Raw genomic sequence first — 15,438 nt, 5'->3', positions numbered from 1 at the left:
GGAGACACCAAAGCAAAACATAATCTGGATACCGAGCCACGCGGGAATCAGGGGCAACGAGGGGGCAGACAACCTAGCTCGAGGGATGACCAGCCGAGCGGGAGCGTCGCACACCCCGGAGGACCCCCAGATCAGATGCGGGAGAGCTATTCAGACCTACTAAACCTATATAAGGGGCTGAGGTTCCACTACCCCCCGCCACACAAACAACTAACCAAGGAAGAAGCCACGGGATGGAGGAGACTACAAACGGGCTCCTTCCCAAACCTACATACTAAACAAGATTTTTCCAACACAATATAGCGCCAGCTGCCCATGGTGCGGATCAAAACCAACACTATATCACATCACGTGGGAATGCGAGAGAAATCATGCATTTCACAAACAGAAAACACCAATGTGCGGAGCAATGGGAGAGCCGGCTCACCAGCTGCGAGCTAGAAGCCCAGAGGGCACTCATAGCACACACAAGCGAGGTGGCCCGACTCAGTGGAGCCCTGGACTAGGGGCCCAACCACGGCCAGGGAGGTGACGGACTTCCAGAAGAAGCCTCGACCTCCACCGCTAACAAACTTCCAAAAGACAAATAAAGTTTTCAATCAATCAATCAATCAATCAGTCAATTCAAAAATGTCGATAAAATGCCGGAGTTGTCCTAGCAGAGTTTGACAGTGAGTTACAACTTACAAGTCTGTCGTCGTAGAGCAGTGACGAGTTGAGTTCTCATTATTCCCCGCACATTGTGAGTATCCTTATGAGATTTTCTTCGTGTGGCACCCACCCATCCCGAATATCGAAATATTGAAATATATGAATAAGTAGTTGTAGTAAAAGGAGGCAGTCATCACAAGAAACTGGTGACTTCAAATAGGGCTCCTTTCAACTGCTTGCCTACGAAAATCGCTTCGACATATGTGAGCAGCATTATTTACGTGGACCAAATTGTTGAAGGTGCCATTGCGACGTCGAAACGCAGTGTTAAAAAGCTATACTAGATGGCTCGAAGCCATCTATAGTATAGCGCCCACATGGGGCTCAAAACAGTTTTCAAAATCCAGTCCCGTTTTGTAAATGAAGAAGAAGACAAAGAAGAAATTACGCCGACTCGCGTGGGGCATGCGGAAGCTCGAGCCCCCAAAAGAACGAAGAAGATCGCTCGAAGTCTCGTCTGCAGGAACAACAACAACAACAACAACAACGGTCAGCAACTACCGCGAAACGGTTCCACATCATGGCAGGAAGGTGAGGCCTCGCTGCACCACTCCGCTTATTGCATATCGGTGGCTGTGCGTCAGCACTTCATTTCTGAAACTCTCTTTCATCGCATTCATGAATAATTGTCGGCTAAGCGAGCAGCCAGTGGCCTCTGGGCTGTTGTGCCGGGTGCAGTTTTGGAAAGTTGTCTTCAGTTTTAGCCACAAAGCCGGTCGACGTGGTTTTAACATTCGTACAGGCAGGGGACTGCACTGTATAGGCCAGAAGTAAAAGCAGATTGATTTATAGGAATGGAAAGGCGTAGTATATGTCACACATCTTCGCGGACGCCTGAAGGGGGCTGTTAGGGAAATGAAGGTGGGAGTGAAAGGAGAGAGAAGAAAAAAAGTGCCGTAGTGGATCGAGGACGCCAGAATAATTTCGAATGGACGCTGCCTTTTTGTGTAGGTGGCGTTAACTAGCGGCTAAGTTGAGAACAACCGCCATTATATGGTATATCATCCTCCTGAGACCCGGCTATGGGGATTTGTCCAATATACTGGACACTAAGTAATCAGGCAGTACTCCTATGCCAAGGCATTCATCCTCATAAAACCCTGCAGTCCAATATATTGGACACCTGCTAGCGCCATCTATGCAACATAGATGAAAACGCATCGTTCAAATTCCCGCCAAAACTTTTCAAAACGGCGTCATTCAGCGGCGCGCGTTTTATGGCACCTGTCGGCGAAGTAAGTACTGTTTCTCGTATTTCTACCTACTTTCAGAGCATATCTTTGATTTTATATTAAAGGTAATACAACAGCGAATGCGCAGAATAAGAAATTTAAACTGTTCAAGCGCTTACTTTTATTCATGCGTCCTTTGATTTCTCGTGTCCACTGTGTTGGACGCTGGGACTCAACCCGGTCATTTTGACCGCGCTTTTGCCACGGCCTTGTTATGAATAGCAGACGAGTATTGTTGGTATTTAGCGGCTTGCGGACGAAATCGCCTCTCTTTGTTGTGTAGCAGACCGTCCTCGCGTGTCTGGTGAGACAGCTGACGCAATTTTTCAATTTTCAATTTTATAATTTATAATTTTAATTAAAAATTAAAATTTATAAATCATAACATCATAAATCATAAATTTTATAATTTTTTAATATAAAGCAATGTTCTTTTGTACCAAATGCCAGCTCTGCTTCTGCATCACAAAGGAGAGAAGATGTTTTGAAATTGCCCACAGAAAGTGAAGAAGCGAGCGAAAGTTTTTTTTTTTTTTTTTTTGAGCAAAGGAAGGCTCGCTTTTACGTTCTTTTTCACCACTTTACCTTTGAAGTTAATAAAAAAATTGCACACGAGTTTGAGAGCACTACCTGCGGCATGTAAATACATGCGCGCTTGGTGAAAAAAGAACGGGTAGAATCCCAGTGTCCAATATATTGGACATCGTACTGAGCCGATACTATCAGGGCTATTGAAAAAACGTTTAATACTTTTCACCTTCATAACCATACTGACTTATTCTGAAAGTTAAAGAAAAATCTGTGCACCCAATGCATTCCCGGTCTCAGGAGGATCCGCGGAACAGTTGCGCACATCGGCATTTCAGAGCTTTTGCATTTAAAAGTTTGCGTTCTGAAAGTACCTGACAAAGAAGAAAAAAAAAAAAAAGCTTTTCAATAGTAGTTAAACCATTCGGTCAGGCATGACCGGAACTTATACGCCTGATCGGGTCGGCCGAGGACTATACAAACCATGATTACTAGCCGGAACCCCATTGGCGTAGGCAGCTGTCCGCGCTCTTTTGACGAGTTCTTCAGAGCTGCCTCCCACCCCTCCTGCGTTGGGTGATTATGTCGACAGCCTGATTTCGCTGGCAGGCCCACACCATATGGTACAGGTCCGCCTTCTCCCCGCAGAACTTGCATTGTGAGTCAGATAGATGACTGGTTCTCGTGCAGTCTTCGTGGGTTTGTTTAAAGAGTTGATCTGTAGCTTGTGGAGGTGTAGCTCCTCCCCTTTGCCTAGTGTCTTAGCCGGTGGAGGGTTGACCCTTTGAGATAATCGTTCGTGTTAAAGTATTTCAGTGTAAGTTGGTATAATAGGGGTGTTCCACGAGAACCGTACTGAGTGTCGGGGGAGAAATTCTCGGGGTGAGGCGTGTGCACTCTCGTTTCCCGGGATGCCCTGAGGACCTGGTAAACATATTAAATGTTGCTGTGTGGATTGGTAGCCACGGGTCATATCACGGGTGTAACTATCTTGCAGGATTTTAGCTACTATAGCTGCGCAGTCCTGCCCCTGAGGTAATTGCGAAAGACTGCCAATGCGAAAAGCTTTCTGCTGGTGCATGAAATTCAGTCTTTGCCCGACAAGGATTTGCAACTGGAGCAGCTTACAGCGACATGCACGCATACCGCCACTGTTAATCTTTTTTTTTTTATTTTCTGCTAATCATCAGTGTTTGATCGTTATTCTCTTGCTAATTCGAACAAAACTGCAAAGAAAAAATTAGTTGTGGTTTAGCTCTGGTTAACCCTAGTTGAATTGCGAAAGCAACGGCGGAAGCTTATTTTGCTTGCTACATTAATCGCCTATCACGCCCTATCAGTGTAAGGTGCTACATTATTGGGGACATTTAAGGTCATCCTTTAAGGGTATGACGCGAGAGCGTAAGCTATCAGCCCCCATATAAAGTCACGCTTCAACCAAGCCTTACGTGCCTGCGTGTCGTACGGGTAACGAGAATGCAAACAGTTCTGGCAGGCTGATTCTGATATCACCCTCCCACATAAAAGGAGCGACCCGAGTTAGCAGCTCCTGTCCGTGACATAGGGGTAACGTGAATTTAAATGTCATGTTAGGCTGATTTTTTTATGAGGAGACCGTAGCTGCGCCTCTTCACGACTTGTAGCTAGCTAGCTGCGGCCACCCGAGGTCTCGCTTTGGCTGTCGTGGTATTGCTTTCGCAATAAAGCATTTTTGTAGCTGCAACGCTTGTTAACACCTGAGTTGCGGTCGGCAGAACTGAAACTAACAGGGCTACAGAGAGGTGAATGAAAGGAGGGGGCGAAAAGAAGAAAAGACAGGGATGGGGTACGAAAAAAAAAGTTCAAACTAATAAAAACTAAAGATAGCGAACCACCCTCCTGCTCTTGTCGTATCAGCTGAGGACTTTAGACGATTTGTGTGCAAAAGCCTGCCTAGCGCGTGCGCTTTCTGCGATGTCCTGGCGCCACGTTAGTATACTACTGCGTCCCCCGCACACCAGGAAAGAGAAGTGGCGCTGCGCGCTCCGAGTTCGAGGCTATTTTCTACTGCGGTAAGGAGTATAGATTTTATGACGGAAGAAAAAAAGACAGCAGAGGCCGTGACGTCCCTTTTACCTTTCTTGGATCATGAGTGGGTAGACGAGAGTGTCGGCCGGATGTGTCAGCAGTGTATGTCGTAATTCTCCTTGTCTAGTATAAAGATGACAGTAGCGATGACAATGGCGCTGCATTTAGATGATAATGATAATAGCGATAGTGATGATAGTAATGACAGTGACAACGCAGTTAGTGATAATAATAATGACAGTAATGAGATGCATTTAGTTGATAGTGACAGTGGCGATAGTGAAGATGGTGATAGTGGCTATGACTATGACGATGCAGTTAGTGAAAACAGTCCTGAAAAGTGGCTTTCGCCATTCCGGCTTAAGCGCAGGCCAGTAATATTTTCCGTAGCTGGAAGGGCTACAGCAACTACAAAGCCGTTACGAAGAGCACCCGGACAATGAATGAATGCAAACTTTTATTTTCCACCGAAAAGGAACCCTCCGTTTCTCGCCCCCGGGTAGGGGGGGGGGGGGGGGGGGGGGGAGGGGAGTCTGGAGGAGCCCCGCAAACTAAGGACTAGTGAAGGTACAGAAGTTCTTCACGGCCTCAGCCGTCAGGCGGATGGCCTGCTGTTGAACGATGGGGCCTCCGCTCCGCAGCCAAACCTCCTAGGATTCTATACTATTAATGTTCATTCCGGTGCCTGGGGAGTCGGCGCGTTCCCAGATAATGTGATCTAGTATGCCTTTTTGGCCGCAATTTTTGCATTTCGAATCTTCTCGCCACCCGGACGAGATGGGCTTCGCAAACATGTGACATATTCCTCACAAGTCCCGGTTATTGATAGGGGCTGTCACACATTTTGCTCCCTCCACAGTCGGCTTAATGAGCACACACTGTGCAGTAATCGGTAAGTTTAGAGCTGCTGTAGTTCAGTGGTTAACGCGCTCGACTGCTGAATCCACAGACACGGGATCAAACCCCGGCCGTGACGGCTGCTTTACGTTGGAGGCGAAAAGCAAGGCACCCCTGTACTGTGCGATACGTCAGCTAGTACGCGTTAAATAACTACATATGGTCGAAATTCCCGGAACCGCTTACTATGACGTTCGTCAGCCGTTTTGGGCATTGAATCACCCAAACTAAAACTTCTTCGACGCACGACGGCGCAGTCCCCTGCACAACCAACGGACACATATGTGCTGCTTGGCCGCAGGGGCAGTACTACCACGGGAAAGCGGCCGAGCCCGGAGAAGCAGAAAAAGCACCAGCAGAACCGTCCTCCTCGCGGCACCAAGCATGATCCGTCGGCCACCGGCGGCCGCAGCAAAGCTACCCCTGTAAGCGCGGCACAGGGAAAACAGAAAAATTGGGTTTATAAGAGAAGACAGGAGACGTAACAGCCGCAAGTATTGTCGGCACCTCTATCGCACAGGGAGGAAGGGGTGAAGGACATAGTTGAAGAAATCCAAGTGACAACGTATGGTTAAGAACCGCACATCCAGAGCACTGGCCGGAAGTCCGGCCCCGGATGTCGGTCCATCGAACGTCCACAGTCGGATTGACTACTAAACATATATCCAACATGCTATAAGTGGTGATTCTCTGAGCCTCTTACAGGCGCCCTTATTTGGAGATACATCTGTTCTAGGAACGCAAAAATATCGAAGCGCACGTTTGCCGAACATTTGCGATAATTTTTTTCCAGCTGAGAATCGCTAATGAGTAGCGTAGTGTGAGGTGCGGTGTACTTGTGTTTGATCTAAATATGACTAATGCACAATTTTAGGCAAAATCTACACATCATCGGACAGCTCCACTATGCTGCTCAAATCATAGCGACGGGATAGAAAAATATGCTTTTGCCCACCAGGCCTGTTTTCTTTGGGCGCACCCACCCACCCACCTGCGTGTTTGCTTACGTTACATTGTGCTATCATTCGTTTTCATAAGATTTCTCCAACTTGCAGCTAGCTGTCGCTGCTCAACTGGGATTATTTGAAAAGTAGAAAGATAACAGGATTAAAAGGGTACAAATAAAATAAGAAAATGAGAGGGGTACGTTCAACGCTGCAGAACCGATTGCGGAGCGAAAGCGGCTGCGGAACCAGAGTACCCGGCTGCGAAGCCGACCGCCAACAGTTGCGTTTCTATCGAGGCGGAATGGAGAGGCGTCCATGGTGCTGTGCGATGTCAGTGCACCTTTAAGATCCCAGGCAGTCGCAATTACTCCGCTGTAGGCGGAATCCGCTTTCATACCCAATGCCAACAGACGCTTTCCTGCTCCACTCGGTCAGCTCTGCGAGGCGGCGCGAGCATGCGGAAACTACCCTCATCCTCCTCCTCTTAGTATCGAGCGCAGCGATGGAACGCCTGTGGAACGGTGCAGCTGGCCGCAATGGGGTTACGGCGCAAGCGCATGCGCAGTAGCGGCTTGTGCCACGTCACGCTCAGATATTCACCACATAAATAGCTTTTAGGGTGGCCAGCGAGGCTGGACTGGAGAGTTGGGAGTTAAAGCCCGTAACAGAGCCCTTTGTAGAAGAAATGTATAGCAGTAAGGTGGAAAGTTGGGCGAGTTGAATCTGGTTCATTTTGAAGGTAGCGCGAAAAACGAGGACCAAGGAGTAGAAGGACACAACACGAGCGCTTTTTCACCACACAAATAGCTATTAGGGTGGCCAGCGAGGCTGGACTGGAGAGTTGGGAGTTAAAACACGCAACAGAGCCCGTTGTTCGCTCCAAGCTCTGTATCTAGGCTCGTTGCTTATCTGTAACGCTGCAATCTCGTACACAATCAGAATCTCTTCCTCGCGCTTCTCGAACTGAAGTATTCCAGTCGTGCTACCTGTTCGTCGATGTTGCAGGGCTTGGACGCAACCCCTTTTGGCTATATAGTTTTGGCAAAGACTACGTTGCTGGCCTAGTCAATCACTTGGCATGCGCCGTCCGCTTAGACAGTTATTCCTACTCCTGCAGCGTGGAGGTACTACAAATGCAGCAGATATAGTGCAATTAATGTGTTCAGAAAGTCATTGATGGATGATCTGGACAGGAAAAAACAAAAAGATACTTCATAGAAATTAATGTGCAGACTAAGGTAATGTTCAACAGCCTCGGGAAGGAACAGCAGTTTGAAGTAAGTAGGGAAGCATTGGGAGTGGTAGGCGAAATGTCTACTTAGGAGAAGTAACCGCAGATCCGGAACATGAAAAGAAAATATCTAGGAGAGCAAGATTAGAATGGAGCACATTTGGCAAGTACTCACACGTTATGACTCAGCTTACCGATATCGCTCAAGAGGAAAGTACATAGCATTTGCATCTTACCTGTGCTCACCTATGGAGCTCCAATATGCACACCACAATATGCATAGACTCCCAAACAGCATACAGATATCTACTGCGAGGAACCCTCCCACACTCATCTGCTAAAATATTATCTGCTCTACCTACCTCTCCCGATACCATCACCATCACATGGGTTCCTGGGCATGAGGACATCCTCGGAAATGAGCGCGCTTATGCGTTTGCCCGAGAACTAAGCTTCCGGCCGCCGGTGGATGTCCTCCCCAAACCTTCATTATACACCACCATCGAACCTCTTGACTACACTACAATTGTTCAGTACTATCGTCGCTGCCGTGCCACGTTCCCGCCACCACATCCCACGCTTTCTCACATCGACAGCACGTACTGGCGACAACTCCAAACACATTCGTTTCCATCTCAATTTGCCCACATATTTCACCCCACGAACTTCCCACCGTACTGCACCACATGCAACGCCACCCCACCCACCCTCTACCATTACTTATGGGAATCCACATCCAATCCGCGTTCCTTCCGTCAAACACCCCACCCCCTCCTCCTGGGAGGCTGCCCTCCTAGCCACGCAACCTGCAGATCAGTTACGGCTGGTCGAGCGGGCTAAGCTAGAAGGAACAGCCAGAGGGCTCCTGGACTATGAGGTCCTCCTGGGAGCGTTTACATTTTTTTTTTAATAAAGTTTTTTCATCCTCCTCCTCCTCCTATGGAGCTGAAACGTGGAGGTTAACGAAAGGGGTTTTACTTAAGTTGAGTACAGCTCGGAGGGCTATAACTCAAGTTACTGACATTCTAGTGGAAATCAAGATGAAGAAATGGGTATGGACAGGACCGGAGAGAGGATAACCGGTGGTCGCTTAAGGTAACAAACTGGATTCCAAGGGAAGCAAAGCATAGAAGGGGCGGCATAAAGTTAGGTGGGGGGATGAGGTTAAGATGTTCGCAAGGCTTAAGTGGATGCAGCTAGCACAAGATCGGGTTAACTGGAGGAATATGGCAGAGGCCTCCGCCCTGTAGTGGGTATAGCCGTTCTGATGGGTGGTTATTAATACGTTCAGCGCGCGCGTGCTTTGCCCCAGCTTCGTTAGCTGCATCCTCACAATTTCGCCAAAGATTAGAAACTCGGAGGCCAGATAAGCAAGAGTTGCTGTGAACATCATTTCTTAAAAACGAATATTCCATATAGGCGCCACTAATTCTACCTTTTTATTTTTGGATATAATAGGGGTATCTACTTATACTATATGAACCTCGAATACAACGAACGGGATTCCCATGGCTGCCAGGTTCATAAAGTATTTCAGTTCGTTATATCCAGTTCCTTGGTTGAATTCGAAGGACTGATGAAGGGTTTCCATTGCATCCCGTTGCTGCGTTTGCACCGCTACTTATCTTCAATGAACATGAGCATCCTTGCCCGGAAAGTGCAGTTCATCTCTTTGCTCGACCGCTCGTGATTCTGTGCAGGCCTCCGCTAATATCGCAGCATCTGGAGGCGCAAACACTCTGTCCGGCATCCCTGGATCACCCGGCTCCACGCACCCGGACTTCGTATTACCTGGCACATGCGACGCTGCTGCGGCAACAACGGGAATCGGCGCCACTGGTAGCCCGGGCTCCAGCAGGAGCCCGGGCTCTAGCAAGAGTCCGGTCTCCAGCAAGAGTCCGGGAGCAGCCAGCGACCAAGGAGTCTCGTCGTCACCACTCTCTGGAGTCTCTCATCCCCTCCTGGCTTTCGCAAGCAGCTCTCCCACGAAAACTGGCGGCAGTGCCCCGTGCTTATCGCCGTCAGCAGAGGGTCGTCCTATAACTGTCTGCTCCTCTTCGGCGTCGCCAGGCATCCATGACATGGGCGGAAGCCCGCTGTCCGCGATGTCTACACCTGCCGCCGGAAGGTGAGTATCCAACCTTTGTTGCGCCCACACCCGAAGCCGGGCGTTCTGGGGCCAGTCTCTGTTCGCATTTCAGGTACGACCATTCCTGAACTGCGATTCTTCGTCGCTGGCGTAGCTGTCGGCGTTATCAGCCACCTATCAGGCGTGACAGGTGGAAGGATGGGTAGAATATAAGAGCATGCCTTTTGACCCGCGGTGGCGTAAGTTACCACCTTGCCGCCATGCTCTTCTTTTTTCCTTGCAATTGTGTAACGTAGTTATTTCAACTCGGCTATTCCACTTTCCGCTAAATTTTACTAAATGTACTATTATATATATATATATATATATATATATATATATATATATATATATATATATATATATATATATATTATTACTATACTATATAATAACTATATGAATTATACTGTACTATGCGGCTAGTAGTGGAGAGATGAAAAATTCCTCCACACTTACAGAAGAGTGAAGAGGGAGAGAGAGAGAGAAATACGCAAGATGTGGCTTAGCGACACAGAGAGGCTGCAACGGAAATACCTTGGTGCGATGGCTACAATATGGAACGAAGAGGTTATGACGAGGGTCGAAAAGCCGAAGAGTAACTATTTGGAACCAGAAGGTCAGGGCGAGACGGGGTAGTGGAATGCACAACATGACGGCGAGTGTGAACAGCGGAGCAGCTGGACTGTCAGCAGGGCAATGGTGGTAGACGCGGAAGCCTAATGGGACAAGTGGTGGAGTAGAATAAGGTCGGAGCAAGGGAAAGGGGTCACGCTTAGTAATCGCCGGCTTATGCGTCACATGCGCCAGTGAAGTACAGTTGCGCAGAAAAGGAATGTCGCCTTCGCAATGCTCGAGACGAGTAACTGCCTCACTTCTTTGTGGACACTTCAGCCGAGACACGCGGTAAATAATTATAATGGAGTGAGAGGTGCCATACGGCATTGCTCGGGATTTATTTCGGCCATCTAATCTTTACGAGACCACGTCGCGAGGGAACGGGACTACGATAGAGAGGGAACTGCTGCTGCTTCTGCCCAGCTGGAGGTCCCCGGAGCGGCGCGCCAAGATGGACGCGGCGCGACGGGCCGAGGTGCGTGGCAATCTAGTCCCTTTCGTTATGTCCTCGGTGGCAGGCCTGTCGGTGCTTTACTTCATATGGGGCCGCCTCTCACGCGCCGTGCTCGTCACGAGGCCACCGGAGTCCGACGTGCCCATGGGAAACTTCTCCAGCTGGGCTGCCATCGGCGTTAAGGAGTGCTCCGCCGTCGCAAGGTGAGCGTCCCTCCCCCCTCCCCCCATTCACGTAAAAAATGAAACCTTCCTAAAGAAGCAATGCGATAGCATTTATGGAATTGTTCCAACCATTATTCGCAATTAAAATTCGGCCTGATTACGCGTTTCTTGGTGCTGGTGTTTTTGTTGCTAGGACTGAAAAAAAAATGAAAGGAAAATGCACCGGCCTGCCGACTAGCTCCGGCTAAGCCACCACTGCTGCCACACATGAACAGGAGAGAGTTGAATGAGATGAAAGGTCGAAAGGGCTACGAGACGCGAGTAGCAACATCAATCGTTCACCGAAGCGGCGAGAACGACGATGGCTGCGTATAACTACGGATACTCTGTTGCGAAGAGCCTCCGCCACAATCGGTGAAGCCTGCGATCTACAATCCCCCGCTTGAACGAGCGCCATGGAACGCCACGCGTCAGGAGCGATGTTGCGGCTGTCGGAAGAAGGAAAAGAAAATGCACGGGCCTGCTACTGGCTCTGTAGTTGAGCCACCTGTTGTTGTGGCTGTAGAAAGAAGGAAAAGAAAATGCACGGGCCTGCTACTGGCTCTGTAGCTGAGCCACCTCCGTTGCCTCGTGCAGATAGAAGAGAATATAGAGAAGAAAGAAAAGCAAAAGGGAAAGAAAGACTCGTGCCGCAACAACAGCCGTCGTCCACCACCAGCGGTGGCGTGTGCAATGACGGCCTACAACAGATAAAAATTCGGTGCCAGGCCAGCCCTCGCCGCAAGCAGCGGTGACCCACCTGCACCAGCCCCATCAGGGCAGAGCACCCCCCCAGCTGAGCCACCTCCGCTGCCTTGTGCGGACAGAAAAGAGAAAGTAGAGAAGAAAGAAGAAGAGGGAGAGAAAGACGCGCGCCGCGACAGCCGTCGTCCACCACCGAAGCGGTGGCGGGTGCAATGACGGAGCGATGATGTGCCGTACAAACTCCCACTTGCCGTAGAAAGTGTGACAGATACTGAACACTGCAACGAACGCTGATGAGAGACAAATGATGAGAGGAAAATGATAGGAGAGGAAGGGTAGGCTTTCGTCATTTTCCTATTGAGACATCAAATAGACTCTCTAACGTTACATATGATTTCCAAGCTGATAATCTGTATGCTCGATATATTATAATAGTTTACCAAATTTTACTATCACTGCTCCCTTGGTGATATGTGCAGGCGCGTGTTTGGCGAACATGGCACCGTGGGCGATGCCGCCGTGGCCCTGACGCTCTGCAGCTGTGTCGTCCTGCCCATGCATTGCGGACCTGGAGGCGGAATGATCGCACTCTACTACCGAAAGTGCGTATGGCTTCTCGATAACTCCATAGCTCTCGACCACAATATAGCGGAACAAAGGGTCATTGTGTCTCCTACGCGCCCTGGCCCTGAACCAAGTAACCAAGCTATCAGTTAAGAGTCCCCCCCCCCCCCCCATATCCCCAACTTCTGTCCAAACCAGCCAGATCTACCTACGCAACGCTATCTTTAGCAGCTGACCGTTAACCGAGATGATGATGATGACGACGATGATGAGAAGCTGGAAACCTCGTTTCTTCATAAAAATATAATGGTTTCTTGCTGGAAGGGCACGATTTTGGCTTCGCAATCCTGATGGACACGAACCTTTTTCTTCAATCTGGGTTCGCAAAATATTACAAACCTATACGCTTCGCAACACGACTGGGTAGTGCATATATTGTCACGCTACTGACGACGATGAAGGATTGTGATGGTGTGGCTGAAGAAGAGGATGAGGCGTTGTTTGGGGGCTAGCAGGCTTCATCTTGTCCCGCTGCCACAGCACTGTAAATAAACACTCCCTTTCTTATTTCACCGCAAAAACTTGGTGGAGGTGCTAGGTGTCGATCCCAGTGTAATACGAGATATCGCGTATTGCACTTCCAGTGGCGCGTGCACTCTGTACAAAAAATTTAGAGGCGGTGACTTGGCGGCGCGCCTCCGCTGTGAGCTTCAGTGCACCAAAGAATTCGGGGTGTTTCCTTCGATGACCTTCGTTTTCAGACAATACTGCTTTGTGCTCGTGCAATTTTTCAACGTCTGTCTGCATTCAGGTCAACCGGGAAGACGTGGTTCATCGACGGCCGCGAAATGTCGCCTTCCGCCGCGTCCAAGGCGTTCTACAAGCCTGGAAACTCATCGGTGCTGGGTGAGTCTCGACTTTTCTAATGCGTAAGCGCTGATACGCCCATTGTTGAAAAAAAGTGTCCTTCGTTGGCTTGCCAAACCCCTCCCGGTATACTTTACGAGCAAGGAAGGTGCTTTCTCGCATCTCTGAGCCTTTATTCACCACCTACACTCTCCAAAGGCATTCATCCGCTTCCGTATACAGCTATCAGAACGCTGCACCTACCGCTCACCCATATAGACACCACCTGATACCGCAAGCCCATGATGAAAGCAAATTCAAAGACGCAAGTAGTTATATGCAAGATATGCACACGGCAGGCATATTTTAATGATGAGAAAGGGGGAAAAAACATCCTTCACGAGTCCCATCACATTCACAGTCATTTAATGCAGTAAAAATAGTATAGAATGCTTTTTTGAAAACATGGCGCAAATAAACATAGATGCTATGCCCTGTATGCAGCTGTGTCGTCTGTGTCTTTCTCTATTTGCGCTATGTTTTCAAAGAAACTTACCAACTAGCCCGAAATAACGCCGGTAACGAACTCTAATTTGTTCCCCCTGTCGCCGATTGACGGTGACGCTAACCTCCAGTTGTGCGCGTGCATTTAAACGTGTTTCACTTTGTCAGTAAACATTTAGGGTTGTTTTGCATTGTTCTACGTCGGTAATAAACTCATTTCGTGCTTACAGATTTACTCTCCATTGGAGAAGGGGCAGTGTTTTTCTCAAGTCGACCTATCTGCATCTGTGCTATCCGCTCCGCATCTGCACGGTGTAGCACGCAGTGTACCTACGTCATAAGGAGAAAATACAGCGGTATAGTTGCCCGCAGGTGTACTGTCGATCGCCGTACCTGGTCAGATGCGTGGTCTCGGCAAACTGCTCGAGTTGACGGGGAACAACATCCCCTGGCGGTCCCTCTTCAAGGAGGCCATCGAGCTGGCGGTCACGGGTGTGACGGTGAGCCCAGAGATGGCCCGCCAGTTCGCTCTGAACGACTACATCATCGCCAGTGACCGGGCACTCAGGTATATTGCTCCGTGCCACGGGAGGGCCCACATTTATTCTTGATGCTGTCTGTCACAGCGCAGTTAAACTTCATGATACACTAGTGTTAAGTTGTGCTAACTTGACGCTATTGAAACGTTCACTGAGTGAGGTTCAGAAGAGGGAATTCCATAATCGAATCACCTATCATCCAAGACAATGTCGGCGATGAAAAACGACCATTTTCCCTTTCAACTTACACCTGGAAGAGACCCCCCTCCCCGAATATTTACAGGCTGACACACATTGAGCGCATTAGATTGTTTGCTTTTTTTTTTTGTTCGCCTTTCGATCCTCCTGAGTCAAGAGTGCAGTGAGAGTGACGTTTCCGTGTGACCGTAGCCCCCGTCTCCTTCGTCAGCGAACCTTCGCTGTTTTGGGGGAACCAGTAACAGCTAATTATGACTGACTTGGCGAGATTGGTATTATTAACTGGAATTGGACGTTGACGCAAGGTGCGTTAATTGATGAATACAAATTTAAGGACGATCAATTCGATTGATGCGGTGGAAATGTGATATCGTTGTTTTTTTCTTTCACTCGACAATATATTACGACTGTGATTCTATTCTTACTTCATTTGAATTCGTAATCTCTTTTTATCTACACACCTTAGAACACTTTCATACCGGAGGCCGTAGATGGCTTTTTTTTTTCTTCTGCATAATGTACGCATTTTATAGCATTTTTGAAAACCGATTCACGTGCTCTTCAATGTCGAAGGTGCAAGCGAGGCCGCGGAAATTAAACATTAGAGAGATTTAGCTTACCGTGGTCCGCGATCCGCCACCGTGACCCTCTATCCGCGTGTGGGCGGGGCGCTCAAGCTGATTGGTCCCAACGCGGTAGGTCTATGTGCCGACATCCAGTATGTGGCGCCATCTATCGGCGTTAAGGGATCTGGACATGTGCAGTGGAACGCGCGGTGGCGGATCACGGTAGCGGTTCGCGGATCACGGTAAGCTAAAACTCGCTATTCTTCGCAACTCCTTTTTCCGCGATGCTTAGCGTACGGCAGAGGTCGATTGTACAGTTAAAAACGTTGTTGCAGGACTGCAAATTCCTTCCGCTATACGCTTTCGCCGAAAATACTGTAGCAGACTAACTCATTGTGTCCCTGAATCAGGCTAGTGAATGCTTATATAGAAAAGAAAAACTACGTGCTATGAGGCGACGCCCTAGTAGAAGCGGTCTCGGCACTTATTTCGAGCACGTG

General features: G+C 48.8%; 1 protein-coding gene across 1 annotated transcript in view; it reads left to right on the top strand.

The window, feature by feature from the left end:
• Positions 1–1,231: 1,231 nt before the first annotated feature.
• The window catches only part of LOC146189634 (glutathione hydrolase 1 proenzyme-like), a 31,768-nt gene continuing 17,561 nt past the window's right edge, over positions 1,232–15,438 (top strand). The window contains exons 1-7 of the mRNA XM_084605313.1: positions 1,232–1,242; positions 5,737–5,860; positions 9,314–9,741; positions 10,783–11,016; positions 12,201–12,323; positions 13,097–13,191; positions 14,008–14,203. Coding sequence (XP_084461439.1) covers positions 1,232–1,242; positions 5,737–5,860; positions 9,314–9,741; positions 10,783–11,016; positions 12,201–12,323; positions 13,097–13,191; positions 14,008–14,203 — 1,211 coding nt within the window. The remainder of the gene's footprint in view (positions 1,243–5,736; positions 5,861–9,313; positions 9,742–10,782; positions 11,017–12,200; positions 12,324–13,096; positions 13,192–14,007; positions 14,204–15,438) is intronic.

The sequence above is a fragment of the Amblyomma maculatum genome, chromosome 5, assembly GCF_055883805.1.
Source record: "Amblyomma maculatum isolate TAMU_Amacu chromosome 5, ASM5588380v1, whole genome shotgun sequence".
NCBI classification, from domain to species: domain Eukaryota; kingdom Metazoa; phylum Arthropoda; class Arachnida; order Ixodida; family Ixodidae; genus Amblyomma; species Amblyomma maculatum.
Note: the sequence above shows the minus strand (reverse complement) of the source record. Positions and strands in the feature narration are given on the sequence as shown.